Source organism: Agelaius tricolor, unplaced genomic scaffold, assembly GCF_023055355.1.
Source record: "Agelaius tricolor isolate 1412-34295 unplaced genomic scaffold, bAgeTri1.0.p SCAF_28, whole genome shotgun sequence".
Classification (NCBI taxonomy): domain Eukaryota; kingdom Metazoa; phylum Chordata; class Aves; order Passeriformes; family Icteridae; genus Agelaius; species Agelaius tricolor.
Genome location: NW_027269288.1, coordinates 2,338,065 through 2,364,945, shown reverse-complemented (window position 1 = coordinate 2,364,945; position 26,881 = coordinate 2,338,065). Strand labels below are relative to the sequence as shown.

At 55.3% G+C, this 26,881-nt stretch overlaps 2 protein-coding genes across 4 annotated transcripts in view; both read left to right on the top strand.

Annotated features, from left to right (window-relative positions):
* The first annotated feature begins 7,953 nt into the window (after window positions 1-7,953).
* On the top strand, window positions 7,954-20,669 carry NBL1 (NBL1, DAN family BMP antagonist). The gene is made up of 4 exons (XM_071449078.1): window positions 7,954-8,127; window positions 17,785-17,979; window positions 18,154-18,265; window positions 19,432-20,669. The coding sequence occupies exons 1-4, from the start codon at window positions 8,105-8,107 to the stop codon at window positions 19,681-19,683; spliced, it is 582 nt and encodes a 193-aa protein (XP_071305179.1). The 5' UTR covers window positions 7,954-8,104; the 3' UTR covers window positions 19,684-20,669.
* Window positions 20,670-24,529: 3,860 nt separating this feature from the next.
* The window catches only part of HTR6 (5-hydroxytryptamine receptor 6), a 38,667-nt gene continuing 36,315 nt past the window's right edge, over window positions 24,530-26,881 (top strand). For all 3 annotated transcript variants that reach the window (XR_011682669.1, XR_011682670.1, XM_071449257.1), the window contains exon 1: window positions 24,530-26,202. Coding sequence is in view for 1 of the 3 variants with exons in the window: in XM_071449257.1 (XP_071305358.1) it covers window positions 25,477-26,202 (726 nt within the window). In the remaining 2 variants the exon portion in view is untranslated. The remainder of the gene's footprint in view (window positions 26,203-26,881) is intronic.

Sequence of the window (26,881 nt, the reverse complement as noted above, 5' to 3'; positions counted from 1 at the left end):
GGCAGGATTTGGTACCTACCCCACACCACACACACCCCCAGTAAGAAATAAACTTTCTCCTTGTCTCCCACCCCACTCCTGCCTTTGGAAGTAGGACTGGTGCAAATTTTGGCATGCCAGCTCTGTAGGCAGCTGGATGCAATGTGCAGTGTGTCTGCACTGCTCTGAGAGTCCAGCCTATAGCCCACCCACAGTGAAATGCTTAACTGAGCCTGAAGCTAAATGGGAGCACAGTTTATGGAAATTCAGCTGTGGATGGCCGTGCTCTTGTGCCTTCTGGCTGTCAGCACTTTGCTGTACAGCACTGCAGGCTGCTGGAGCTGCATTTTCCTCATGGTGCTGGATACCCACCTCCTGGAGCTTATAAAGATGCTTAGAAAGTTGCTGGTGACTAATAAATCACTCTTCATCTCCTGGCTTTATTGGTGGTGCTTGTAAAGCCTCCAGCTCTGCGTTAGGAGTGGATGCCCCTTCCTGGAAAAGGTCATGCCCTGATCAGTTCAAATTCACTTCATAAATCATGCAAAGGAGTGTGTTTCTTTTTAGAGGTTTTAGAGGATATTCTTCCTCCCCCTCAGTGCTGCACTTGAAGTTGTTAGCAGTGATAAACAGCTAAACCCAAACCCATGGCTGCTCCCCTGAGCTCTGCATTCCCTCTGGATTTGGACTGAAGGACCTGGAGCTGCTGGAGAGAGTCCAGAGGAGGCACCCAGGGTACCAGAGGGAGGGAGCAGCTCCACTGTGGGGAAAGGCTGGGATTGTTCAGCTTGAGGAAGAGGAGGCTCCAGGGTGACCTAAGTGTGACCTCCCAGTGCCTGAAGGAGCCAACAGGAAAGATGGAGAGACACTGTGGGCAAGGGCCTGGAGTGCCAGGACAAGAGGGCAGGGTCAGATGGGATCTTGGGAAGGAATTCTACCCTGAGAGGGTGGGGAGGCAATAGAGCAGGTTGTGTTTGTAATTTTAACTAATTATCTGGAAGTAAATATGAAAGGGTGGCAGACAAATAACTGCTATTGGTTGGGATGCTGTGTAAGTGAAAAAGAAAGTGGGGCAATGTAGGTTTTGGCCCAGACAAATGTGAAGTTCAGCATCCAGGTGCAACAAACACTGATAATACCTGGAGATGGCACAGCCTGGGGGTTATGGAGCCCTGGGAACTGAAGGGATTGCTGCAAACAGGGAGAGGCACAGTGAGAAGAAGCAAGGGCTGGAGGCTTAGGCTTGAGGCACTGAATTACAGACTGGGATGAGCTGGGAGAGCCTTGGGAGGATTTTCCAACTCCCGAGGTCTTAAATGGAAGTTACTGAGCTCCACCTGGGAGTGACTGGGGGAAATCAAATGACTGGAACACACGTGGGTCCAGATCTGATGATCCAACTGTGTTTGTTGGCCATAAATTCTCTGAAACTTGTAAGGCCACAAAGGTTGCCTGCAGAATTCCTGGTTTCTGTCTCGTGGCTTAATCTGAACTAAAGGCAGAGTGTTCTTAGCTGGAGGACCCTGCTCGTAGACACTCCCTGAAGATCTCCCTGCTGTGGACCTCAGAGGGAACACAACCTATTTCTGTGCTGTTCTTGCTGCTTTGTTCCTCAGCTCCTCCCTTTTGGATTGTTTTCCTTGGGTTTGTTTGAGGGAATGGCTGATGGTGTGAGCTCCCCTTGCTCCTTTTTCCAGACACAGGGCCCATTTTCTGTTTCATTCTCTCTGAAGATGCCATGGTTCCCAAGATAATCTGTCAAGAGATGGCTATTTCATATGTCAATAAATACATCTTTGGATGATGGATGGGAGCCTGGGGCTGGAGCTGCAGGAGGGTTATTGGGATGGGAGAGGAGGTGCTGGAATGGCTGCAGGGAAAGCCCACGGGGTCCTGCTGTTTGCACCACAGGCTGGGCAGGCAAAGTGACTGCACCGGCTTCTTTTAAGGCCTGAGAAATAATTCCTTTAAATCTTTGGGAGCATCCTAGCAGGCCACATGCTTGTGGGAGGCTCCAGTTTACTATCTGCAGAGTCATGGATTTTATATCCATATTAGGTATAAATAGAGGTAGGCTGGCAGATAGAGGCAAGGTCACTGTGACTCCTCCAAGCACCGGATGAGCCCACGATTCTTTCACTGGGGCTGCACATTTAACTCTTGTCGTGCACTGCAGCAGCCACTGCTGCCAAAATTAAACCTGAATGATGCAAAGCTGGTCTAACACAGATGTCTCAGCCTGTTCAGGAAAGCTGTGATAAGCTGACAACTCATGGCCACTTTTATTTTATTCCTCATCAGCTGCAGTTATAGTCTCAAAAATCCCAATCCTGCTCCAGGGGAGGAGGAGAGGGAGGCATTAAGCAAATTTCTCAGGGTCACACATTTCTGATGTTATGAACCAGACCCTTTAAATTATGAAAATCACATTATTGCTTTAAGAATAGTATTTGAATTTGTGTTTTGGAAGGTGGGGGGATTGTGAGCTGAGGGCTTTAATCTGCTAACAAATGCAGATATATTCTTTTTTCTTAGTCGTCCTAAGTCTAAACAACACTGACGCTTGCTGTAGCAGGATTTTGAAAAACTGGCACTTTAAGATCTCTGATTTTGGGTGCTTTTCTTCAAGGCCAGAGACTTTGTGCATGAGGCTGTTCCCATGCAAGAGCAGTGCAATATTGCTCTGTGAGTCACCCCGTTTCAGGCGGGTGCTGGTTTCCTTTCAGTAATGTGCAAAATGTTCCCTGCACACATGTGGATGTTCTAAGTTTGTCCTGCTGGTTGACAGTTTGGAGGAGCTTTGGTGCCAGAAGTGTCTCTGAACACACACAGGCACCTATTGTGATGAGGCCTGAACTTGGCTGAGGCCTTCAGGCAGAGCTGCAAGAAAAATAATTAATTTAATAAGAGGTTCTGAGTGATTGCAGCAGGGGGAAGTTGTGCAGCAGAGAATAAGATGGTTATCAGAGGGAATTTAACTGGTTGTAATGGAGGTGGAGGAAACTGGTTATTTTTGAAGTAGAAAGGAAAAAAAAAGCTGTTTGAACTCATAGGGATGAGGGCACCTGCAAATGAAGCCCAACAGTCAGAACTGCCCCTGCAGACATGAACTGAATGAGAGGAGGATTGTGCATGGCCTGAGCTGCTGGGGAAGCTAGGGAGGGAGGAATGGAGGGGCCTGGAGTGTCTGGGAGCGGGGAGTGATTGGGCAAGGTGAAAATGAAGTGATTAAACACACTTGGACTTGCTCAGGGATGGGAGGGGAAGGGTTTTATTGCTGCCCCAGGGCCCCAAAATGCATTGGCACGGCACAGAGAGAAAGCACTAACGCCAGTGACCAGGGGAGGGAAGGGGACACTCTGCAGAGTGGAAGGCAGGGCAAGGCAGGGCTGATGGGATTAGAGGAAGCAGCTGGCTGGAGTCGCAGCCTGCAGGAGCTGCATTCCCGGCCCGGGCAGGAGAGGAGCACCCCGCTGCCCAGCCGCATTCCAGGGCACTGCTGAGCCCAGATGTTTGCTAATGGGCCCGATGAAAAACCCTTTTCCTCCACTCCTGAGCAGTCCCTGCCAGCCAGGTCTGTCCCCAGGTCTGGCCCTGCAGCCCAATCCAGCCAGATTCCTCCAGGGCTGCTGCCTTTCCTCTGCTGCACTGGGGAACCAGCACAGAGCTCCAGTCTGGGCTCCTCAACGTGATGGAGGCTGCTCCACATCCCTGCCCTGGCTGAGCCTTCCCTCCATGGCTCCACAATTCCTGCCATGGCTGAACCTTCCCTCCATGGCTCCACATTCCTGCTGTGGCTGAGCCTTCCCTCTGTTGCTCCCCACATTCCTGCTGAGGCTGAGCCTTCCCTCCATGGCTCCACACAATTCCTGCCCTGACTGAACCTCCTGTCCATGGCTCCACACAATTCCTGCCCTGGCTGAGCCTTCCCTCCATGGCTCCACAATTCCTGCCCTGGCTGAACCTTCCCTCCACAGCTCCACACAATTCCTGCCATGGCTGAACCTTCCCTCCATGGCTCCACAATTCCTGCCCTGGCTGAACCTTCCCTCCATGGCTCCACAATTCCTGCCCTGGCTGAACCTTCCCTCCATGGCTCCACAATTCCTGCTGTGGCTGAGCCTTCCCTCCTTGGCTCCACATTCCTGCTGTGGCTGAACCTTCCCTCCATGGCTCCACAATTCCTGCCCTGGCTGAGCCTTCCCTCCATGGCTCCACACAATTCCTGCCATGGCTGAACCTCCCCTCCAGCCTCTCCCTGCACGCTGTGAAGCTCAGGGGGTGCTCTGGGGGTCTGAAGGAGCAGTGGGTGATAAAATGAGAGCAGGCTCCCAGTACTAAAGTGATTTCAGCATTTATTATAATAAAAGAAAGGCCTGAAGCAAGGGGGCCCAGGCCGAGCAGGAGCATTCCCGTGGAGGAATGCTGCAGTGCCGGCGCTGGGGCTGCTCAGCAGCGATGTGCCCGGTGTTCCAGGTGGAGGAGCACAGGTTCACTGGGTCAGAAGCCCCTTTTTATCCTGTTTTCTGTCCCTTTGGATTGGTTTCTGTTTGGATCCTTCATTTGCATGAAGGTTTAAGGTGCTTGATTGGCCATTGTAGCTCTGTCCAGGCTGGCTCATGGTGCACTTTACTGAGCTGTGTTATGGTACCTTGAGTACTGTATTTCCTATTACTACCATTTTAACCCCTTTTTTACAATATAACAACCGAACTAACAGTATATGCTTAACAATCTATCAACTATTTGACAACAGTTTCGAACCTATTTTTACAGTGGGGGCTGTTGTACCCACGGGCTTTAGGGGAATCCCAGGAAGCAAGAGCTGTGCTTGTAAGGTCAGATTCACCCCTGCCCTGGGTGCTGGGGCTGCACAGATGGGAGGGTTTGTGCTTGCAGCACTGAGAGGATGTGGCCCTCACACCCCTCCTGCCACCACTGTCCCTCCCTCCTCCTACCTGAGGTGGAGATGGGAAATCATCCCTCAGCTTTTTTAGTTGTTAAATCTAAAAAACTTTGCGTCTCTCTTCTGGCAGGAGTGCTGCTCCATTCACCCAGGGTGTGTTATGCCCTTACACAGCAGTTTGGGGCCCTGGTATCTTGGAGATGTGTTCTTGTTTATTTAGGAACCAAAAAGCTGGAGTTTAACCCCAGCAGGTGATGGTGTGGTGGGAGAATCATGGAATGGAATCCCAGAATGGCTTGGGTTGGCACAGACTTTAAAGATCATCTTGTTCCAGCCCCTGCCAAGGGCAGGGACACCACTCACACTGAATCAGGCTGCTCCAAGCCCTGTCCAGCCTGGCCTTGACCAACTTTGATCCAGCCTCCCTCAGAAGGGAGCTGATAAAGAGCTGTCTTTATTTCAGGGAGCAGCAGTGCAATTCTGCACCCATCTGCAGATGGGCAGAGGTGAAAGGGGCTGCTCTGACATGGGTGATCCATGGCCCCCAGGTTCCTCATGGGTCATGCAAGGAAGGGGCTTTATCCCTGAGAGCCCCCCTTGGATGCTGTGTGGTTTATCTCAGGGATAGTGAACAGAACACCAGTGGGGAGGAGATGGAACTCAGGCCCAGCTGTGGGATATGTGCAGGGCCATTCTCCCCACACTGCAGCCCTTCATGGACACACACACTCTCTCCCCCCTCATTTCCCACCCACCTTCCCCCCATGTGTTTTCTAGCCTCCCACCATGGGAGCTTTGGGCTCTGCACTGACACAAATAAAGAAATGGGTTTATTTTTGACTTACACATCCACCCTTTTCATTCTCACGCCCACAGTGCCAGGTCCTGTCCTGACAAGCGGGGAGCCCCTGGCGCTGTGGGCGTTTGTCAGCAGCCCCAAGCAGCAGCAGAGGGTGAGGAGGGACATCCTGGCTTCCTGCTGTGTCCCAGTGCACAAAGCCCTGGTGATCCAGCAACAGGGAAAGGGCTGAGGGGAAGGCATAGGGGGGGTGTGTGGATGTTTTGGGCACAAAACATGCTGTACACACCTCCTGTGTGTACCTGGTGGAAAACCAGCATGGAAGGGGTTGTTTGTGAGGGAGAGAGAGGAGCTGTGTCACCGTGGGAAAACATCACTGTGCTTTGGCTGTTCAGGGGCAGGCAGCAAACCCCCCCAGCCTGAGGGGAGTGGGAGCTGGTAAAACAGGGGCTGATGTGTGGAGCAGGAGCCCAAAGCTGCTGCTGAGGGCAGAGCCCTGGCTGGGGAAGAGGGGCTGAGCTCGGCTCCTGCCCTCCCTGCAGAGCTGCTGCCTCTGCTCTGTGCCTGTCTGTCCAAATGACATCTGCAGGCATCAGGTCCTCACTCCTGGTTCTGGCTGTGATATCACATTGCCAAGGAGAAGGGAAAAAGTCTTGGCCCAGGGCTTTGACAGCCTTTCAGCAGCTGCTTTCATCCCCCAGCCAAGGCGCTCTGTCCTACAGCACCTCTGCTTGTTCCTCCTGACACCAGAAAACCTGAACCCTGCTCCTCCTGCCTCCCCACCCCCAGATCCACTGATTGCTGCTTCCCTTTCATGCTGTTTACAGAACTGGAACAGGGATGAATAGTAGGAAGCAGTGAATGAACTAACTGCATGCTGGCTCGCAGCTCCTTGCAGAGCAATCACACCCCAGTGCTGAGGATCCCACAAATCCCATCCAAATACTGAACCACGGACCCCAAACACTCGGCTGGATTTCACCACAATGCCCATGGTCTGTTGCTGTGTAGCTGGTTGCATCTACATCTTAACTTTCCTTGTGAGAACTTGCTTCAAAGTTTCAGATGTCTCTTATTTCACTCATATTATTCAGAATAAAGCAGGAGTTTACTGCTGGTCAGGCTGGCCATGGGGAGCAGGTAGAGCATTGGTCAAAGGCCTGGGTTCAGCAGTGGGTGAAAATGCTGGGAAAACATTTTGGCTCCTGTTGGGGTGTGTGGTCATGGCTAGAGGCTGTTCCTCTTGTTGGCCCTTTTGGAGTTGAGCAGTGCAGTCCAGTTTGGGGATGGGTAGGTTGCATTTAGCAGGATAAGAAAGCGATTTTGGAAGTAGCTTTTTGCCACCCTGTTTACAAATCCTGTTATCCTGGAGCTGGAAGGAACTGGGCAGCAGGAAACCATTCCTTCAGTGGCAGCCTACAGCCTCCTCCAGCAAACAGCCAGCCCCAAAGCCTCTCCCCACAGCTGCTGCCAGGGCACTGCCAGCACTTCTCCCAGCACAGCTGCTGCTTCTTGCCATCTCCCCTTCCTGCTTCTCTGATCTCTATGCAAATCCTCGCACCAGAAGCAACCAGCAAAACCCAGCCAAGCCTGGCAGGTATCTTTTGATTTGGGTAGTGTTTAATGTGGGGGCCTCTTCAGATTAATTGTGCCTTAACAGAAACAGAGCCCTCGGTCTCCAGCAATTATCCTATCTGAAAGAGCCGGGAATGGGGCTTCACTGGGGTTTGGCTGTTTTTTAATGGGAGAGGAAAGAGGGAAAGAAAAAAGAAAGAGAAAAGGAGGAGAAAGAGGAAGGGAAAAGAAAGGAAAAGAGGAAACCGTCGTCTCTAGAGCTGGAGAACTTTCCCAAAGTCTTTTCTGCAGCTGGGACTCTGCCCCACGGATTCTCTATCACGAATTATGTTTGAATAAGAGTTGTTGGCGTTCAGTGAGCCCAGTCCAGACTGTTTATGCCACCGCAGGAGCAAGTGCTGGGACATTCCCTTGGGCTCTCCTGGCCGAGAGAGCCCCCTGGTTTTGTGCCCGGGCGTTTCCAGCGGGCTCTCCCCGTTAGCTCGAGCATTTGCCGGGGGTTCCACGGCGCAGGTCGGTGGGAGAGCTCCGTACCCGGGGTCCTGGGTCCCAGCTCTCCTCTCCGCGGGGCTCTCGGTGCGCCCGGAGCCCGGCGGGGCGGGCGGGCGCTGCCGCCGCCGCTCCCTCCTCCCGCCGGCCGTCCCTCCCTCCTTTCCCCTCCTTTCCTCTCCCTTCCCAGCCCGATTGTGCAATCGCGAGCGGCGGGGCCGGCGGCACCGCCCGGAGCCCGGCACCGGGGGGAGGGAGGCGGCTGCTCCCGCCCGCCCCGCGCCTCCTCCGTGGCCGCCCCGCCGCGCCGGGGATGCGGCAGCCGCCGGGCACCGCCGGGCCCCGGACCCCATGGGATGCGCCCGCCGTTCCCTGGCTGGTGAGTAGCCCTTGGCTTTGTGTGCCCCCCGCCCCCGCCGCTTTTTCCCCGCACCAGATTTTCCGTCTCTTTTCCTCTCGCTTCTCTTCTCCCCCCCGCCGGTGATGGATGGCCGGGAGGATGAGGATGTTGCCACGGGCAGAAATCGGTTGCAGATGAGGCGGACTTGGGGGGATCTGCTCTGCAATCGTTAAACTATTTCCACCGCCGCTTCAGCTCGAGTAGAATAAAAGCCTGGGAGCCGGGGAGCCGCGCTGTGTCGGTCGCACATCTGTGGTACAGAGTCCTTCCCTCCTTCCCATCCCTGTCGGGGTTTGAAACAAAAGTGCCGAGGGAAGAACGGGAACGCTCAGTATCGATTAACCACACCACCAGCGGACGCAGGGTAGTTCAACGATCATAAAAGGAAGAAGTTTTCCCGATGGCAAGGCAGTAAACTTTTGTTCCTTGAAAAGTTCATCCCGGGGATTAATTTACATCCTTGTTTCATGGAAATACTTTAGGCACTTACTGTAAAAGCTTATATCCAATATATCCCTACCTGTTTTTTGAACCCCAGCATAGCATTTCAATTTGTATCCGTATTTGCAGCAGTTTTTATTTGTTCCATACAATAGTCTCTGCATTTTAAGATCAGTGGGGATTTCTCTTTTTCTCTGGTAGGTGTTTTGGAAACAGAACATGCTTTAGCTTGCTTTTGGGCTGCATTACAGTTGATCTGGACAATCCCTTATTTCCTACTAACATTTCTCTTACGAGGGCACCAGCAAGTTCTGCTCCACTCCACAATCCAACTTTTACATACAGGATTAGCCCCATCAAATTAAAAATTCAGCCTGTGTGAAGTGTTGGTGGATTTAGGAAATGGTAGCTTTTCCAGGCGGGGTTTTTTGGGAAAAATCTGAACCCTGCTGAAACAAGTGGGAAAGATCCTAGCGAGATGGAGAGACACAGATTTTCCCTTGTGTTTTTAGCTGAAGAACTCGGTGCCTTCTTTGCAATGTCCAACCAGCCAAAAATCAGCTGCATCCACTGGGCACTTCTGCCTTTTGAAGGCAGGCTCCCATCTCGTAAAAGGCTGCTCGCCTCAAATTTGCAAACCGCAGGATGGGAAATGGAATTTGCCTTCAGTATAAAAATCCCAAGTGTTTGCAAACAGCCCTGAGAAGAATCTGGGCTCTTGGCGTGACCTCCCAGCTCTGGATTCCAGCTCGGGGAGTTTGCGGTCTCACAAAAAGGGCAAACGAGCAAAGTCCTCCCGAGTGCCCGCTCGTCTTTCCGGAGCAGGGAAAACAGTGGAGCTGGAGGGAATTTTGGGTGCTCTGGAGGTGCAGGATCAGGCCCTGAGCCAAAGGAGCCTTGAAGAGCTGCCCGTGTTGGAGTGACTTTGCTTGCGGCGTGCGTTGGCATTGCCGAGGGCGGATTCGGCTGGTGCAGCCATGGGAAAGCTGCCCAAGGAGCAGAGGAAACTCCTGGGCAGTTATTCCTGCCCAAACTCCGTGCTGTTCCCATTAAAGCTTTAGCAGCTCCTCTGCCAGATCCCATATCCGACCACGGGGCGGGCAGAGCCAGGTTCTTGCTCTGTCCTTGGGCCTTGCTCCTGCTCTTTTTGTTTTGAAGTCCGCTGGAAAAAAACACCCTCCTCTGTGGTTGCACGGGCTCAGAGAGCCCCTGTGACAAAACAAGGAGCACAGTAACAGGGGTCCAGCATGGCTGAAGGCAAAGAAACTTCACACCCGCTCAAACTGGACTCTTAAAAACCCGAACAGCTGATAAAATTGTCCTTCTGGGGGAGTTCTGCAGTGAGAGTCTGGGGTGGTCTGTCCTGTTAGCCCTGGCAGGGCTGTGCTCGCTGCTCTCCAGACCTTTGTTTCTTGTGCAGCGCTGTTTAGGGAGGGAGGGCCGTGGGGGCCAGGGCTTTCCTGGACATAAATTAGCACCGAGGGTGGGAAGGGAACAGCCCAGCACCCATCACAGCAGTTGTGGAGCTGGGCTGGGCTGGGCTGGGCTGGGCTGCTGCCCCGTTCCAGCCAGGATCGCAGCCCTGCAGAGCTGAGCCTTGGAAATGGCGTCAGGATGGAGCCCTTGCCAGGGTCACTCTTAGATGTGGTTTAAGCCTCCTTCTTCTCTGACACAGAGCTCAGGCAACCTGTCCAGAGGGGGGAAGGGAGTGCTGTTGGGGTCGCAGTGGGATTTCTTTGTGGGCCCAATCCTGCAGGTTTAGGAGAAACGGTCTAAATGTCAAGTGTGAGGTTAGCCCTGGTACCGACTGAAAATACTAGCTGGGCTGTGGGCTGTTGCATTACCTCCAAACCCCCCTGGCCTTGCACTTCCATGTGTTTTTCTGCTTTGGCCAGTGCCATGGGTAAATAACACAGACATTGGTTTGTGCCATCAGAACTGAGGAGGCTCCTGTGGTGTAAAGCAGAGACTAAAAGAGGGCAAAAACGCATCAGGTCAGTGAATTTCTGAAGCTGCTGTGACCAAGATATGGCCCAAACGGGTATGAAGGGAGAGTGAGACAGCAGGGAGGATCCTGAAAGATCCACAGCTCCATCCACAAGCTCTTTTCTCCTTTGCTCTTTCCCCTTCTTGCTCCAGCAGCTGGGAACCTGATCCTGCAGGCGCAACCCCGCTGCGCTGGGATTTTATGCAAGTTTGGTAATGAATGACCGAGCCAGGGAAAGCCAGCGTGGTTGGCATCCGAGACAGCTCCCCTCGCTGCCTGCAGGAATTAAAAAAATCATCATCCTGGTGGCCACTCTGCACTGGAACTGGTTTTATCTGGTTCCAGTTAGGCTTGTTTTGAGTAAGACAAGCGGTGCCAGATTCTGATCTCATTTGCACCAGTGGAGTCATTTGGAGGAGCCGGTCCCAGTTTACCTCACTCTAAGCGAAAGCAGAACGGGCCCTGCTGGGAGAAGCTCTCCCTCCCGGGGCAGTGCCCGGTGCCTGCCCGCAGATCCACCGGGGAAAAGCCGCGGCTCCCGCAGCTTCGGGGCTTTCCTGCCCTCCTCAGAGCTGTGCTCGCACAAGGACGGGCCAGGCTGTGCCTGCGGGGACCCGAGTGACCGAGCCCGGTGCTCTGAGGGGTGCTCGGGTGAATGGGGAGGACGGGGAAGAGGAGGAGGAGATCCTCCTGTCTACGCTGGGTGGGGAACTCGCAGGGGTCGGGGATAGCATTGGAGAGAGCAGCACAATCCCTGTTACCCACGGGATTTCCGAAGGAGCTGTTGGACACTCTCGTGCCCGTCGGGCTGCCCTCGGCCCGGGCTGGCTCCGGGCTGGGCCTGGCTCTGTGGGAGCACCAGCCCCGGCTCTGTGGGGAGCACCAGCCCCGGCTCTGTGGGAGGACCAGCCCCGGCTCTATGGGGAGCACCAGGCCCGGTTCTGTGGGGAGCACCAGGCCCAGCTCTGTGGGAGCACCAGCCCCGGCTCTGTGGGAGCACCAGCCCCAGTTCTGTGGGAGCACCAGGCCCGGCTCTGTGGGGAGCACCAGCCCCGGCTCTGTGGGGAGCACCAGCCCCGGCTCTGTGGGGAGCACCAGGCCCAGGGAGAGCAGGAGGCGGCCGGGCCCCGCTCAGGCCCGGGCATGCGAGCGAGCCCAGGGCTGGAACGCTGCTCCCAGCTGGGCTGGATCAGCTGAACCGGGCCCGACCCGGCTGGGAATGCTCCAGGCATGGCTCCAGACCGGTCCTGGCCCGTGCAGGGCTTGGGCAGAGCCTGGACCCCCTGCCCAGCCAGCTGGGGCTGCCCAGCCCGCTGCTCCCGGAGCTGCTGGAGGCCGGTCTGGGCTCCTTTTCCAGCTCCCCACACAGCTGATCTGGTCTCGGGCTCCTTTTCCAGCTCCCCACACAGCTGATCTGGTCTCGGGCTCCTTTTCCAGCTCCCCACAAAGCTGATCTGGTCCCGGGCTCCTTTTCCAGCTCCCCACACAGCTGATCCTTGCTCCCATCCCACTCTTCCAGCTGCTCTTGGGGGCTGCAGAGCCCCACATGCCTCAGGAAGAGGGGCAGTGGAGGTGTGGGGCCAGGATGTGCTCCTGAGCTTTAGGTTGATGCATTTTCCTGGCCATGATTGTTCTTAATGCTGAAGAAATGAAGCAATTGAAATAAATTACCAGAAACTGTTTATATGACTCTTGCCTCTTCTACAGGCCATTAGTGGGTCCCTTTTCCAGCAGAGCTCCTTCAGGATCCCATCCTAAACCCAAGTCCAGAGGTAGCTTTCCAATGACTTTTGTAGGTAAAGCATCTTGGATTTTTTTTTTTCCAGCTGCAAAAAATTAGTTTCCCAAGAGCTTAGTGCATGGTTGAGGAGCCAGATTAAAACTCCCAGTGTACCAACATCTTTTCACATTCTGGCCAATGTGGGGAGGGCAGAAGGCTTTAAAAATGCTGCACTGCTTTTCTTTATTTCTGCAAGTTGCCCAACCATGCTTGAGTGGAAATTAATATGTTACAGAAAGGGAAGCTCTAACATCTGCTTCTGAAAGGAGCAGACACAGCCAGGTCCGCAGTGAGAAACAACACAGCTTTTGCTCCACTATCAAAAAGTTCTTAGGATAGATTCTTGTGGTTGTTAAATATCAAATGTCTTCCTGTGGTGGTTCCCTGTTTATTTTTTTGTAATTTCTCCCCAGATTTTGCAGCTCAGCAAAGCAAGACTGGGGCTCTGAGCTTGGAGAGATTTCTGTGCTCAGTTAAGCACTCTTGTGTCCTGCTGTCCCGAAGAATTAGCTCCAGACATTCTCAGTGCAGAGTTCTCTTCCCTCTCCCCTGCCCATATCATACCTCAATCAGGTTCTTTTGGGCTGTTACAGTCACTACAGTAAGAGTCCCTAAAATTGTAAAGTTTTAGCTAAATGCAAATTTCAAAAAGGGGGAAGTATTTAATAATAGGTATTAAGTTGTTTTGATAGATGTTTTTCAATACACTGTGACTTCTCCATTTTTTGCAGTTGAGATTTAAGCTTTCCCTTTTAATAATGCTGGCTTATAAGTTGTTTTGTTCCATGTAAGCAAATATTATTTGAGTTGAGTTTCCTAAGAGCCAGTCCCCAGTGGTGTTCAGCAGTTACAGACCTAATCCTGCCCCTGAGGAGAGCCGTGCCCTGGATCTTCCTGGGATGTTTCTTTCCAGCTGCCACCAAGCAGACACTCTACTCTGGCTTTGCATCCTTTTAGGTGCCTCCATAATAATTTTCCTTTGAGCATTTCCTGCGGTGAGATCTCTCCTGCACACAGCAGTGATCCCACAGGGTCCCTGCAGAGCTCCCTGCCCTGCCTGCAGCGCCGTGTCCCACCTGGCTGTCCCCACCTGGCTGTCCCCACCTGGCTCCCACCTGCCCTGTGCCTCCCCCTGCCCTTTGCACCCAGGGATGTGGGCTGAGGGCTCTGGCACCAGCCCAGCCCTCCCTGCTGCCCGGGCAGCCCCTTCTCTCCAGGGGAGTTGGGCTCTCCAGACACCTCCCTGTGCTTCCCATCAGCTTCCCTGCCCCTGCTCTTGCAGCCAGGGAAACTGAGGCACAGAGCATCTTTGGGCCCTCCTCTGCTCCGTGTGGCAGCTCTTGTCAAACAGCACAAATAACCAGAGGCACACAGAGGGCTGTGGCTCCTGTCCCACACCAGCCTGGGGTCACTCCTTGGCCCAGCGAGGGCACAGCTGGGTGGGGAGCTGGAAAGGGAAGGACAGGGGAGGGGATCCCAGCTCTGACCCAGACCAGGAGCCAAAACCTTCCCCTTGTCCATCTCTGCTGAGAGCTCATGTGTAAGGGCTGGGATCCCTGAGGCACAGCAGGAGAGGGCCCCATGTCTGTGCTGTGCTCACAGCCTGGGAGCCCCAGTGGTGTTTGGAAAGCTTTGGGGGTTCTTGTCTCTCAGAGCCTGCGGTGCCTCGTGTGTGGCCCTGAGCACAACCTACCTGCGTTTGTGGTTCTCTGTATTTGGCAGAATTGCAAGATCCTGGATAAGAAAAATACCTATAAACATATTAAACAACTCGTGAAACGTTCCCCATGTCCACCTGCAAGCTTGTCTTGTGTTATGGTGTAAACTTCCCACTGGAAAAAGAGGGTAAAACTGATTAGATCTGTTTTATTTTCCTCCAGAAGTGTTTGGTTTCCAAATGTCTGGGAACAGCTGTGGGCTGGATGGTGGGAACGTGGCCTCCGAGGTAATTCCAGGGATTGTCCTCGGTCCATGGAACGATGGAGATTTTCCCAGCTGCTCCCAGGCGCTGGTATTGTTCTGCTGGGGGGACTCCTGAGAGTGCTGGGATTGCTGGGATGGGAGGAAGGAGCTCTTCAGGTGACACAGAACATTTGAGGTGGTTCCAGAAGCTCTCCATGCCGGGAAGCTGTTGGTGGAACTGGGGTGGAACCAGTTTGGGGGTGCTGGGGTGGAGCCCTGGCCCCAGCCGCCCCTCAGCTCCTCGGGCACGGCTGGAAAAGGCTCCGGAGCACGGGGCTGCAGCTGTGCCTGCGCTGAGAAGTTGTTTGTGCCGGGAGCTGGGATGTGCCAGGTTCAGGGCTGAGTCATTTATTTCCCAAATGCTGCCGGAGGGATGGAGGGGAAGCTGCCATGGGCTCCCTGCAGAGGGAGCGGGGGGAGACCCTCACGGGCCGGTGGCTCTGCCGGAACTGAGCTGAACTTTCTGCTTGAAGAGCTTTGACTAACGGGGAAAAAAATGTGCCTCGGTTCGGGGGAGAGAAAGAAGCCCCTGTGTGCCGGGAAGTGGCTGCTCCCGCCGGGTCAGCCGGGGAACACACTTGTTCCTTTGGGCTGCAACGTGTAATTTAGCTTGTCACGGAGGAATGTGCTCAATGCCTTTATTTAATCGGGAGTTTGCAAACCTGCTCGGGTGCCTCGTCTTCCTTTTTCCCTTCCCAGGCTGGGGGGGAGAAGGAACACGGTGCTTTTGTCTCCGTGGTTGCTGTCAGATGAATGGTGCTGGTGGCAGCTCTGTCCGCATGACTGGTTTGAGCTATGGACACGCTACTCCCAGCCCCGGCTCCCTCCCAAACTCAGCTGCATCAGATGTTTTCCTAGGCACTGGCATAAACCTCGTTACTTACTAGAAAAGTAGCCCTGCGGGTTCCAGGACATTCCTGGGAGAAGGAAAACACCATGTGCTGGGGATGTGGTGTGCTCAGGGCTGCCCGGCAGTGGGGGATGGCAGGGCTGGGGCCAGGGTGCCCTGAGCGATGGGGGACTCTTGGAACGGCTCCAGCTCCAAAGGGGTGCCCCCTTCCCCTGCTGGGAATTCCCCAACTCTTCCCCACCCCTTGCACACGGACAGCAGCCGTGGGGCCCTGGTTACAAACACACCCTGCTCAGGAAAGGAGAAGCTGCAGCACATGTTTAAGTGCTTTCCTGAATCCAGGCCAGGTCCCGTGCTTGAGCAGAGCACAGCCTCACTCATCTTCACAGGATGCTGGGAGAGGATCCCCTGTGCCTGTGGGTCTGCTCTGAGCAGCAGAAACACCTCCATGGAACAGACCCCAGGACTTGCCAGCACAGACAGGAATTTTGCCTCTTTGCAGCTGGGTAGAGATGCACAGAAACCTGGAAAAACCCCACCTTTCTTAGGAAAGAAGGAAATTGCTCTCTAATCGGGCATGTGGAAGTGAACTTGTGTGCTGACTCCAGAGGAATTTGGGTTGTTCCCCGGGGGGTTGTGATTGCTCTCTGGGTCACATCCCAGCTCTGATCTCGGACTTGCCTTTGGGAGCAGGATTCCTCAGCACAGAGCTGCTGGCATTTGAGGAATGAGTGATGCTTGTTTCAGAAAGCAAACCAAGTGTGTGTGAGTCTGTGTGTGCAGCTTAGCCATGTTCCGTCAGAAATTGCAGAATTTCCCCCACTGAAATGGGAAAAAAACCTCAGGCACAAGAGTCCTCTTCAGGACAGATGTATTTAACCCCACAACTCTCATTACTGGCAGCGCAAGCTCAGGAGTTAAAACCCTCTGCTTATCTCCAGCCAACACCTGCAAGTCTCCTTTGTGCAGGTATTCCCACCAGGGAGCCGTGGGATCCACATCCCACGAGTGCTGGGAGGATTACAAAGCCAGGGCTTTGCAGGTGCTGCTGCATTATATTACCGTGGTTCTTGTATCACCAGAAATGAGGAAATTTAGCAGAGACCCCACAAGATTCCTCCAGAGATCCCGTGAGTGAGGATGCTCTGTTCTGTGTGCCATGGGATGGAAGGCAGGGAAGAATCTTTCTGCTCTGTCTCTTGATTCAGACCCAGGAGGTTGAGCTCAGTGGAGCGATAACAGGGCAAAATCCCATAACGACCTTAAAATCCCTGAGTGCTCAGGAGGTGTCTCAGTCATTTAGATAAATCTGATGGTGCTGCAGCCCAGGGAGTGTGGATGAGGGCTCCAGAGGAGCAGGGCATTTTTCCTCTCCTCCCAGCAAGAGTGAGAGGGCTGGGCCCAGGAGCCATGGGAATCAATAGCAGCCTTTCCAGTGTGGGCTGTGCATCATCGTCTGGATAAATAAATAGAAGGAAATAACAAATAACATGGTTCTAACAAATATTTTAGGAAGTATAAATGCCTTTCACCATGACTCCATCCAAACCCCACACAGGAAAAAAATCTCCCTGTTTCTGTGCTGCTTTTCCATCTGCCTTTCCCCAGCGACTTGGGGGTGTCAATTCAGGCACCTCGGCTGGAGAGCAGAGCAAGGAAATTCGGGGGGATTTCTCTGGGGGTGGGCAGCGACCTCCAAGCCCACCACCTTCGTGTCCTTGTGACAGGGCCCCCCCTTGTCCCGTCCTCGGAATACCCTGTGCAGAATTTGAGTGGCTCTGGATAAATAAACGCGGTATTGTTCCTCCCCGCGGGTTCCCAGCCCTGGGCTGAGGTTTCCCGTGTCTCTGCTGCTGCCTTGCAGCGACACCTGCTGCGCGCTCCCAGGAGGAGAAGGGTCCCCCACGGCTTCCCAGCTGGGAGAAAAGGAAGGGGAAAGCTCGTTCCTTCCTCAAATAAAAACATTTTTGTGGTGCGGGACTTCCCCAGCCCCGCTCGGCTCGTGGCGGTGACACTTTTGGTTTGCAAAGTTCTCCCAGCCCAGCTTTGGGTGGGAAATGAGGAAAAGCCTGGGAGAGGCAAGGCAGGTCTCTGACCAGCCCAGAGCTCCTTTGGAAGAGGAAAGAGGCAGAGCAGCACATCCCACTCCCCAGGCAGAGTTCGGGGAGCTGTGCAGGGGGATCATAGGGATCTATCCAAATTGTGAGACAGTGCATTTTCCAGATCACAGCTGAAGACATTAATTAAGCCTTCTGCTTAAACCCCCAGGCAGGCTGACAGAGGAGCAGGGCCCTTGGCGTCATTAAGGAAGGGAAGCAAAAGAAAGTGAATAGGTTGATTAGCAGAAGTGAGGAATTGGTCATACATACAGCAGTGTGTTCTAATTACAACAGACTTTTACAATGAAACTCGCAGTGCTGAGGACATAACATTAGGAAATAGCATTAATACTGTGCAGAAAGAAATCCAGTTTGCATGCTGCAAGACCAAACCAGGACACACCAGGTCCAGTGGGGCTGGACCTGTGCTTGTAACACCCAAGAGCTCCCTGGGGTAGGAGAAATGGGCTGCTTGGCCAGTTTTCTTTGCTGCTAACGTTGTGCTCTCCATGTGCAGGTGTAGGATTTTGGCAGAGCTGGCCATGATGTTATGGTTCCTGGTGGGGGCCCTGTTCCCAGCGCTGCTCCTGGCTGCCCCACCGCCCATAAACAAGCTCGCCCTCTTCCCTGACAAGAGCGCCTGGTGTGAGGCCAAGAACATCACCCAGATCGTGGGGCACAGCGGCTGCGAGTCCAAATCCATCCAGAACAGGTACAGAGCTGCCCTCAGGCCAGGGCTGGAGGCAGCTGCTGGCACTGCAGTGCCTCTGGGGCTGTGGCTGGCACCAGGCACCGTGTCCTGCCTCTGTCCCAGGGAAGGTCAAATCTCTGCCTTGGCTGGGAAGGGCAGCACCTCCCCTGAGCCCCTCTCCTGCTGTCTTTGCAGGGCCTGTCTGGGACAGTGCTTCAGCTACAGCGTCCCCAACACCTTCCCCCAGTCCACAGAGTCCCTGGTTCACTGCGACTCCTGCATGCCAGCCCAGTCCATGTGGGAAATTGTGAGTATCCTGCTCTGCCCCATGGGGCCCCAGCTCTGCTCTGACACCACCTCAGGGCCACTCCTCCTCCTTCTCTGGGCTTTTCCCACTCAGAGTTTCCTCCCAGGGCATCTCTCAGGTGGCTGTACCATGTCCTGAGATGCCTGGGTGGAAGGAGCTGCTGGAAGCTCCGCTGGATAATCCATTATCCCTCTATTTGCAGCACCATCCCCTGTCAGTCCCTGCATTATTTATCCCTATGCTTATCCACATTCCTGCTGTCTCCACTGCTCCCTTTGTCCACCTGCATCCCCTTGGGAGATCTGGCTGTGTTTGATGTCCAGAAGTTCATCCTTAGATCTCACAGTTCCGTGTCACCTCTGATCCTGGCAGAGCCATAAACCCAGGTCCAAGAGCAGCCCAGAGCCCAGGGAACTGCCTCTGCCCTCTGCTTCCCCTTCAGCTCTCATTTGATGAGAGGGTTTAGCCCAAACTGGGCTGCTTGGCATCAGCTCTTGTGGGTGGCCTTTGCTGTCTCAGGGATATTCCAGTGCCAGCAGTGCCTGGGAGCTGAGTCCTGCTGGAGTTGGTGCTGAAGGGTGGGAGTGAGGTGGGGGTTGGTCTCTCCTGCCATGTCTCAGGTGAAAGGAGGAGAGGAAATGGCCTCAGGTTGCACCAAGGGAGGTTCAGATTAGATATAAGAAAAAAATGTCACTGAAAGGGTGGTCAGGCTTTGGAAAAAGTTCCCCAAGGAGGTGGTGGAGTCCCTGTCCCTTGGGGGTGCCCAAGGAATGGCTGGACAGGGCAGTCAGTGCTCTGGGCTGGGTGACGAGGTGGGGATGGGTCATAGGCTGGTTTTGATGGTTTTGGAGGTCCTTTCCAATCTTAATGATTCAGTGATTCCATGGTTTAGAGATGACTGTGGTGGTGCTGGGTTGATGGTTTGACTTGATGAGCTTGAAGGTCTCTTCCAGCCTTGATAATTCTGTGATGTTCCCTGAGTGTCTGGAACAAGACATTCCCAGAGAGCTCCCACCTTGCAGACTGGCCAGGAGTTTGTTTCTATGGATAGAAACCCATCACATCTGGCCTAAAACCACCCCAAATCTGCAGGGTCTGGGGCAGGTCACACCTCCCACCAGGGGAGCCTGAGCGCTGACCCACTGTGTCCTTGTCCCGCTGCCCAGGTGACTCTGGACTGCCCAGGCAACGAGGAGATCCCCAGGGTGGACAAGCTGGTGGAGAAGATCCTGCACTGCAGCTGCCAGGCCTGTGGGAAGGAGCCCAGCCACGAGGGAGCCCTGTTCAACGTGTACCTGAACGCCGAGGAGAACATGGCCCACGAGGGGCCCGCGCCCCACCACTACCCCCACCACCAGCAGGAGCTGGAGGAGCCGCCCTCCAGCCACCACCACCACGAGGAGGAGGGCGAGGAGTGACCGTGTGGACTGTCCTGGCAGGGCTGTGAGGGCTGGGCCGGGCTTTGGGGAGGGAGGGGGGTGCTGGAGTCTTTCCTGTCAAATCGCTGCCCTCGCATCGCCCCCGACCCCGCGGGGCACAGGCAGGGCTGAGGCTGGAGCTGCAGGCTGAGACACCAGGGCTTGGCCTTCCCAGATGCACATAATAATAATAATAATGATGATAATATATTGAGAGGAGTGGCATGAGGGGCTCTGGCTGAGAGCAGGGGCTGGGCCGGGCTCCTGGGGCTCTCCACAGGCTCCCAGCCCTGGGGGGATCCCTCTGAGTCCTACTGGGTTCTCCTCATGCCCAGCGTGGAGGAGGAAGGGAAGCAGCCTCTCCACAGCTCCAGGAGGGATCCACATCTCTCTGGGGTGGTGGGACCAGCAGCACCCTCCTGCCTCCTCTCCCCCTGCCTGCCCACAAGGGCTCAGTGTGGACACGCTCCTGGCACCCACGGGATCTTGGTCTGAGCCCAACCCTTTGTATCAGGTGGCTCTTGGGGAGTGTTTTGCCCAGGAGGTGCCTCTGGGGCAATGGAAACCACGGTGGTGCCAACCCTTACCTTGCTGTCCCCAGGGCCACCACGTTGCTCCCTGTGGATGAGGAACTTGGATTGTGAGCACTGGGACTTCATGTTTTGGGGCTACAGGGGAAGGCCAAGAGCTGAGGGGGGGTCTGGGGGCAGTTCCAGCCCTGTCCCCCCTTTCCCTGCTGCACTTTCATGGTGGTGGAGGGAGAAGGGGCTGAGGGCTGGAATGTCCCTGTGCAGGGAGTGCCTGGGCAGGGCTGGGGGTTGGGGTGGGCACGGCCTCTGCTGCCCCTCTCTCTGATGTATAAAGCTGATTCCTTGGCATCGTCCTGACAAGAGCTTCCAGAGCTTGTAATCGAATGCCTCCCCCTCCTTTTGACAAGTTTTGGGGTTTTTTTTCTTAAATAAATTAGTTCTGACTTCCACTGCTCAGTGCTCTGACGCCTGTCTGGTTTTTGGCAGCGCTGAGGCCAGGACAGGCAGGAGGCTGCAGGGCAGGGCAGAGCCGTGGTTCCCACAGCTTTGAGCCACGTTCCAGCTGGGAAAAGGAGGAGAGAGCTGCTGGGAGGAAAAGCGAGTCCAAATGCTGAGGGTATGAGCTGCATGTGCTGGGGGAGTCCGCCAGGGGAGCCCGCCCGGCAGCCCTGGGTCCCTCCCGCCTGTGCGGCCGCTGCGGCAGCCCCGGGAGCACGGGTGTGACCGAGTCACAGGGGTCCGAGGATGAGGGGAGAGACCAGGATCTGACTCCATGTTTCAGAAGGCTTGATTTATTATTTTATGATAGTAATGTATTATATTAAAACTATACTAAAAGAATAGAAGAAAGGATTTCCTCAGAAGGCCAGCTAGGAATAGAAAAAGAAAGAAAAGCTTCTGTCTCGGACAGAGAATCTGAGCCAGCTGACTGTGATTGGCCATTAATTAGAAACAACTCTATGAGATCAATTACAGATCCACTTGTTGCATTCCACAGCAGCAGATAACCATTGGTTACATTTTGTTCCTGAGGCCTCTCAGCTCCTCAGGAGGAAAAAAATCCTAAGGAAAGGATTTTTCATAAAAGATGTCTGTGACACACGGGAGCCTCCGGGGCTGCTGCTGCCGCTGGGTGACAGCCGCTGGGTGCCAGCCGCTGGGTGCCAGCCGCTAGGTGACAGCCGCTAGGTGCCAGCCGCTAGGTGACAGCCGCTAGGTGCCAGCCTCGCTCCGCCGTGTCCCCGGCATCCCCGTGCTCACGGCCCCGGGATGCTCCGGGAGGCCGGCTCGGACAGCACCGGCCACCCCTTCGGGGGACGGAGGGGCACCGTGGCTGGAGCCTGAGGGCTCTTCCCAAGGGGGTTTGGATCGGGCATTCCGTGTGCCCATGCAAACCTCTGGTCCCACTGATGCCAGCATGGATGTGCCCTGAGCAGTGATCAGTGATGCTCCTTGATGTGAGCCTGGCCCTGGAGGGGCCAGAGGCTGTGCTGGGCCAGCAGACAGCTCTGACTGTCCCTCACTGAGCTCAGCTCTCACTGTCCCCTTTATTGAGCTCAGCTCTGACTGTCCCTAACTGAGCTCAGCTCTCACTGTCCCCTTTACTGAGCTCAGCTCTGACTGTCCCTCACTGAGCTCACCTCTGACTGTCCCCTTTATTGAGCTCAGCTCTGACTGTCCCTCACTGAGCTCAGCTCTGACTGCCCCTCACTGAGCTCACCTCTGACTGTCCCCTTTATTGAGCTCAGCTCTCACTGTCCCCTTTATTGAGCTCAGCTCTGACTGTCCCTCACTGAGCTCAGCTCTCATTGCCCCCTCCTTGAGGCTCTGGGGACTCTGCACAGGTTGGGAGAGCAGGTCTGTGCTTTGGGAAGTGGGAGAGGGTTTGCATTAGGCAGGAATTGCCACAGCAGAGGGGCTGGGCTGACCAGGGAGGGCCTGGCAGGGCTAGAGGTGCTCAGTGTGTTACTGTAATGTTTTAGGCTGTGAAGTGTCTTCCCAAGGAAGGGAGCTTTACCTGAGAGCCAGGCAAAGGTGGAGAAGCCTCTGGTGGTCACTGAGCACCATCACAGGGCCCCTTTGCTGGTGTACAGAGGAAACAAGCTGGATTCAGCAGGGGGCTGTTCCTGTAAACTCCAGGAGCTGCAGTTCAAGGTGTTTGGAGCAGGATGTCTCCACCTCCATTCCACACAAGCCGAGCTCCAGCAGAGGCAGGCAGTGAGGGCTGCTGTGCAGATGGAACCATAAACTGAGGCAGTTAGCCAGGCTCTGCCCAAATTCAAACACAGGGAGCCATCCCAGACACAGCCTGGAAGGACATCTCGAGAGAGCATTGCAGGGTTGGATGTTTCTGTGCTCAGCCCTGGACTGCTGGAGACTCACTGAAGTCTCTCAGCTCCCAGTTTGACTCTCCCTGTCTCACTCTTTTTTTTTTTTTTTTTTTTGCCATGTTGACACTTGGGTGGCTGTTGACAACCTGGTTTTGCTTTCCCTGCTAGTGGTGCTGGAGAGCAGAGCTGGTGGAGTCCATGATCTCTGCAGATGTGTCCAGAAATGCAGCACAGGGAGAGAGCACAGACAGGCCAGGAGAGCTGCCAGCACAGAGAAGCTTTTGCAGGGACAATGGTAGGATTTGGTCTTCATTTTAAGGCAGGTTTTTTGAAACACATTTTGTTTCCATCAGTTCAGATTTGCTGCCCCAGCCAACACATCCAAACCAAATGTACAAAACCTCCCATGCATGGAGGATGTGCTGTGGATGTTGGGAAGAGGCTGCTCAGAGCAGCTGTGGCTGCCCCTGGATCCCTGGCAGTGCCCAAGGCCAGGCTGGGCAGAGCACCCTGGGACAGTGGAAGGTGTCCCTGCCATGGCAGGAGTTGGGAATGGAATGAGCTCCACACCCAAACCATTCCAGGACTCCATGATTCTGATCCAGTCTCCCCTCAGAAGCAAAAGGAGACAATCTGGGATGTTGCTGGTGTGCAGCAGGGCTGAGAAGGAAGGCTGGCTCTGCACTGGGACATCACTTCCTCCCTGTGCATCCAGCTGGGATCAATCTGAGCTGCTGCCTTCACTCACCCTGCCTGGGGAGGATGCTCAGGGTGGGCTCGGGGTGGGGTTTCTCTCTGCTCCCAGCACAGATGGGAGGTGAAGCTTTCCTGGGGCAAAGGCTTTGCTAAGGAAACCTCCTGCTGCAAACAGAGCCTCACACGTGGTGCTGCCTGGGGACTGCTGCCAACACACTGTGACACAGAGGTGGCCAGGGAGGTTTGGCTGGGGGCATCCAGGGAGAGGGCCCTGGGCAGAGCCTGTCCTGGCACAAGTGGCAGCAGCTGTTTCCCAGTGGCAGCCTGACCCAGAGATCCTGGGGGGATAACTGTGTGTGTTTGGGCTGGGTCCCTGCCTTCCACCTCCTGTGCCTTGCTCACAGATGGTTTCCAGGCCTGGAATGCCCGTTCAGGCACTGGGAAAAGCACAACAAATGTGTTGGAAAGGTGACTGGAAAAGCAGGACGTGGTAAAGAGGCTGATTTCTGTCCCGGGGTGGGTGGCTGGGGGTGTGGTGTGCACACCTGGCTCTCACCCACACATCTGCAGCACAACTGCCCAGGGAGGCATGCCAAGGAAAGCTTTAGTGGGCACTTGGGGAGGGCAGGGCCTGGCCCTGGGAGCACAGGGTGGGTGCCAGGAGCACACCCTCAGCTCTGGTCTGTGCTGGAGCCACTGCTCTCAGCCCCAGTCTCCCCCAGCAGAAATCACAGCCATTGGTTGGGAAAACCCCACCTTTGGGCAGCTGGGTATTTAAAGAACCCCAAGCCGTCCCTGCCCAGCCCCCTGAGGTGTTTGCCCTGAGTGTGGAGGTGGCAGTGTGGAATCCCCAGCAGCACACAGAGACTCAGAAGGGTTTTCTGAGCTGCCTCCTCTCCGTTGTTGCTGTGGGGCCATCCAGGATTGCCCCTCAGGCAGGGAGCTGGGCTGCCCCAAGCCAATCCAAATAACCCTGGAGCAGAGGGCCAGGCTCTGCCTTGTCTCTGCTCCTCCATCCGTGGCTGCCGATTGCTGCAATATCTGCCAGCGAGTCCTCTGGCTGCTGCCTGAGGGCTCTTGTGGGCAGCTGTTTGTTGCTTTTTTATTTGACTTTGCAAAATTTTGCTTTTTATTGCCCAATGTGGAGGGTGGAGCCTGGAACTCGAGCTGCCAGCCGGGTTTGGCCACTGACCTGCTGGCCCAGGTGCCTCCAGCCAGGGCTGCAGCGCTGGCACAGATGGCAGGGATGGCAGAGCACGGGGCTGTCTCTTTAAGGCAGGAACGGGAACTCTCTGGCTGCCACTTTGTGGAGTTTAGCCCAGATCCCCGTTTTCATTAGCGCTTCCATTTCATCTCCTCCTCTCCCCCCAGCCCCACCTCCTCGATCGGCATTTCTGCATCCTTTGTGTGCATCCACAGCAGCAGGTGAAAGTCGGGCTGGCACCTGCACACACCCACTCCCACCCCTCCCTGTGGGCTGGACGCTCCTCTGCCGCGGCAGAGATCCCTTCCATACTCCGGATCTTCCTCCTCCCGGGCGGGCTCGGCTGGAAGCATCCCGGTCCTCCTCTCCTGAGGCTGCTCTGCTGCTCCTGGCGGCTCCGGCTGCAGCGGCTGCAGCAGCGGAGGAGCTCCGGGACCCCGGGGACAGAGCTCTGCAGGAAGCCCAACTCAGCTGGGGGGCGGCGGCTGAGCCTCGGGGGGCCGGAGCATCCCCAGCATTTGGAGCATCCTGGAGTCCAGAGCATCCCCAGCGTCCAGGGTACCCTGGGTACAGAGCAGCCCTGGCACCTGGGATATCCTGGGATGCAGAGCATCCCCAGCATCTGAAGTGCAGAGCATCCAGAGCATCTCGGTGTTGTACTATTCCTTGGTCCGGTGCATCCAGAGCATCAGGCTATCCAGAGCATCCTACCATCCCTGGCACCTTGGTTTCCCTGCCTTCCAGCTCGTCCCCAGCGTCCAGAAGCAGCATCCAGGGACACCCCAGAGCAGGGGGATTTACAGGAACTGCTGTGAGTAACCTTGCTGATCGGCTCCTGGGAATGTCACCCTGCCCTGAGTGCCAGTGAGGAGAGACAGTGGGGGAAGAGAGGGAGAGGAGGAGGAGAGGAGAAGGGAGGACAGACACAGAGCAGAGAGATGATCCTCCTTCCCCAGCCTTGGTGATGATCACGTAGCACGGGCCACGCTGGAGAAGGTGCCCAGCCCAGAGCCAGCCCTGCCCCCGGCTCCTGATGGAGGGGGACCTGGGGGCCCCCAATGCCAGCGTGCTGGGGGAGCACTCCCTGCTCGTGGGCAGCAGCTGGGTGGCCGCCTTCCTCTGCTTCATCATCCTGCTGACCACGGCGGGCAACTTCCTCCTCATCCTCCTCATCGTCACCCAGCGCTCCCTCCGCAACACCTCCAACTACTTCCTGGTGTCCCTGTTCATGTCGGACCTGATGGTGGGGCTGGTGGTGATGCCCCCGGCCATGCTCAACCAGCTCTACGGCCGCTGGGTGCTGCGGGGGGACTTCTGCTCCCTCTGGGCCTCCTTCGACGTCATGTGCTGCAGCGCCTCCATCCTCAACCTGTGCCTCATCAGCCTGGACCGGTACCTGCTCATCACGTCCCCGCTGCGGTACAAGCTGCGCATGACGTCCTGCAGGGCGCTGGCGCTCGTCCTGGCCGCCTGGACCTTGGCGGCGCTGGCCTCCTTCCTGCCCATCAAGATGGGGTGGCACGAGCTGGAGTTCCAGGTGCGGCCCCTGAACGTCACGGGCCGGGGGGACGAGGAGCAGTGCCGGCTGCTGGTCAGCCTGCCCTACGCCCTGGTGGCCTCCTGCCTCACCTTCTTCCTGCCCTCCGCCGCCATCTCCTTCACCTACTGCCGCATCCTGCTGGCGGCGCGCAAGCAGGCCGTGCAGGTGGCCTCCCTGGCCTCCAACGTGGCCACCACCGCCGACGAGGCCACGCCACAGGTAAGGAGCCCGCAGGGACGTGACGCCTCTGGCGGACCCCACAATTTGGGTGCCTGGGCTGTTTCTGCCTCCTGGATGGCCTCGGGACTGGAGCAGCTTTGACAACTGCAGGGAGGGAGATTTTGGGCAACATCCACCTCCCTGACATCCTCTGAGGTGCCCCGTGCCTTGTCCCAGCAATGGAGAGCTCTGAAGCTGCTCATGAGCACAGAAACAGCGTGAGCAGAAGCAGAGAAATAAATAAGATTCAGGCAAAAATGTTCAGCAGTGCAAAATAAACACAGTTTCCCCCCTCTCTTGACTGGCGTCATCCCCGAGGGGTTTAATCTTATCTGACTTTCCACTCATAAATCTTGGCCATGGTGGGTGTGAGACATACGGGGGAGAAGGATTTTAACTAATAGCAAATGCCAGATTCCCAAGAGCACCTTATTTTGAACAGAAGCTTCTATTTTTGTTACCTGCTCTATAACAGGAGCTGCCAAAGCCCTCCTCGTGTGCTCGCCGGTGGAACCGGAGTGTGTGGGTTTTATAACAAAAACGTGGCTGCACTTGTTTGTATTTCTCCAGGAGAAGGTAATTGCCACTAAATCTAACAGCCTTAATTCCCTGTAATAGGCTTTATTGACCTCATATCCTACAGGGAAAAGGCAAACTTAATTGCCTTTAAATACCTTGA

Excerpts from the sequence above, each read along its gene's own strand:
- NBL1 (XM_071449078.1), top strand. The coding sequence starts at position 8,105 with ATGCGCCCGCCGTTCCCTGGCTG. Across the intron at positions 8,128-17,784 it reads CGCCCGCCGTTCCCTGGCTG|GTGTAGGATTTTGGCAGAGC; the intron begins GTGAGTAGCCCT and ends CTCCATGTGCAG. Across the intron at positions 18,266-19,431 it reads CCCAGTCCATGTGGGAAATT|GTGACTCTGGACTGCCCAGG; the intron begins GTGAGTATCCTG and ends CCCGCTGCCCAG.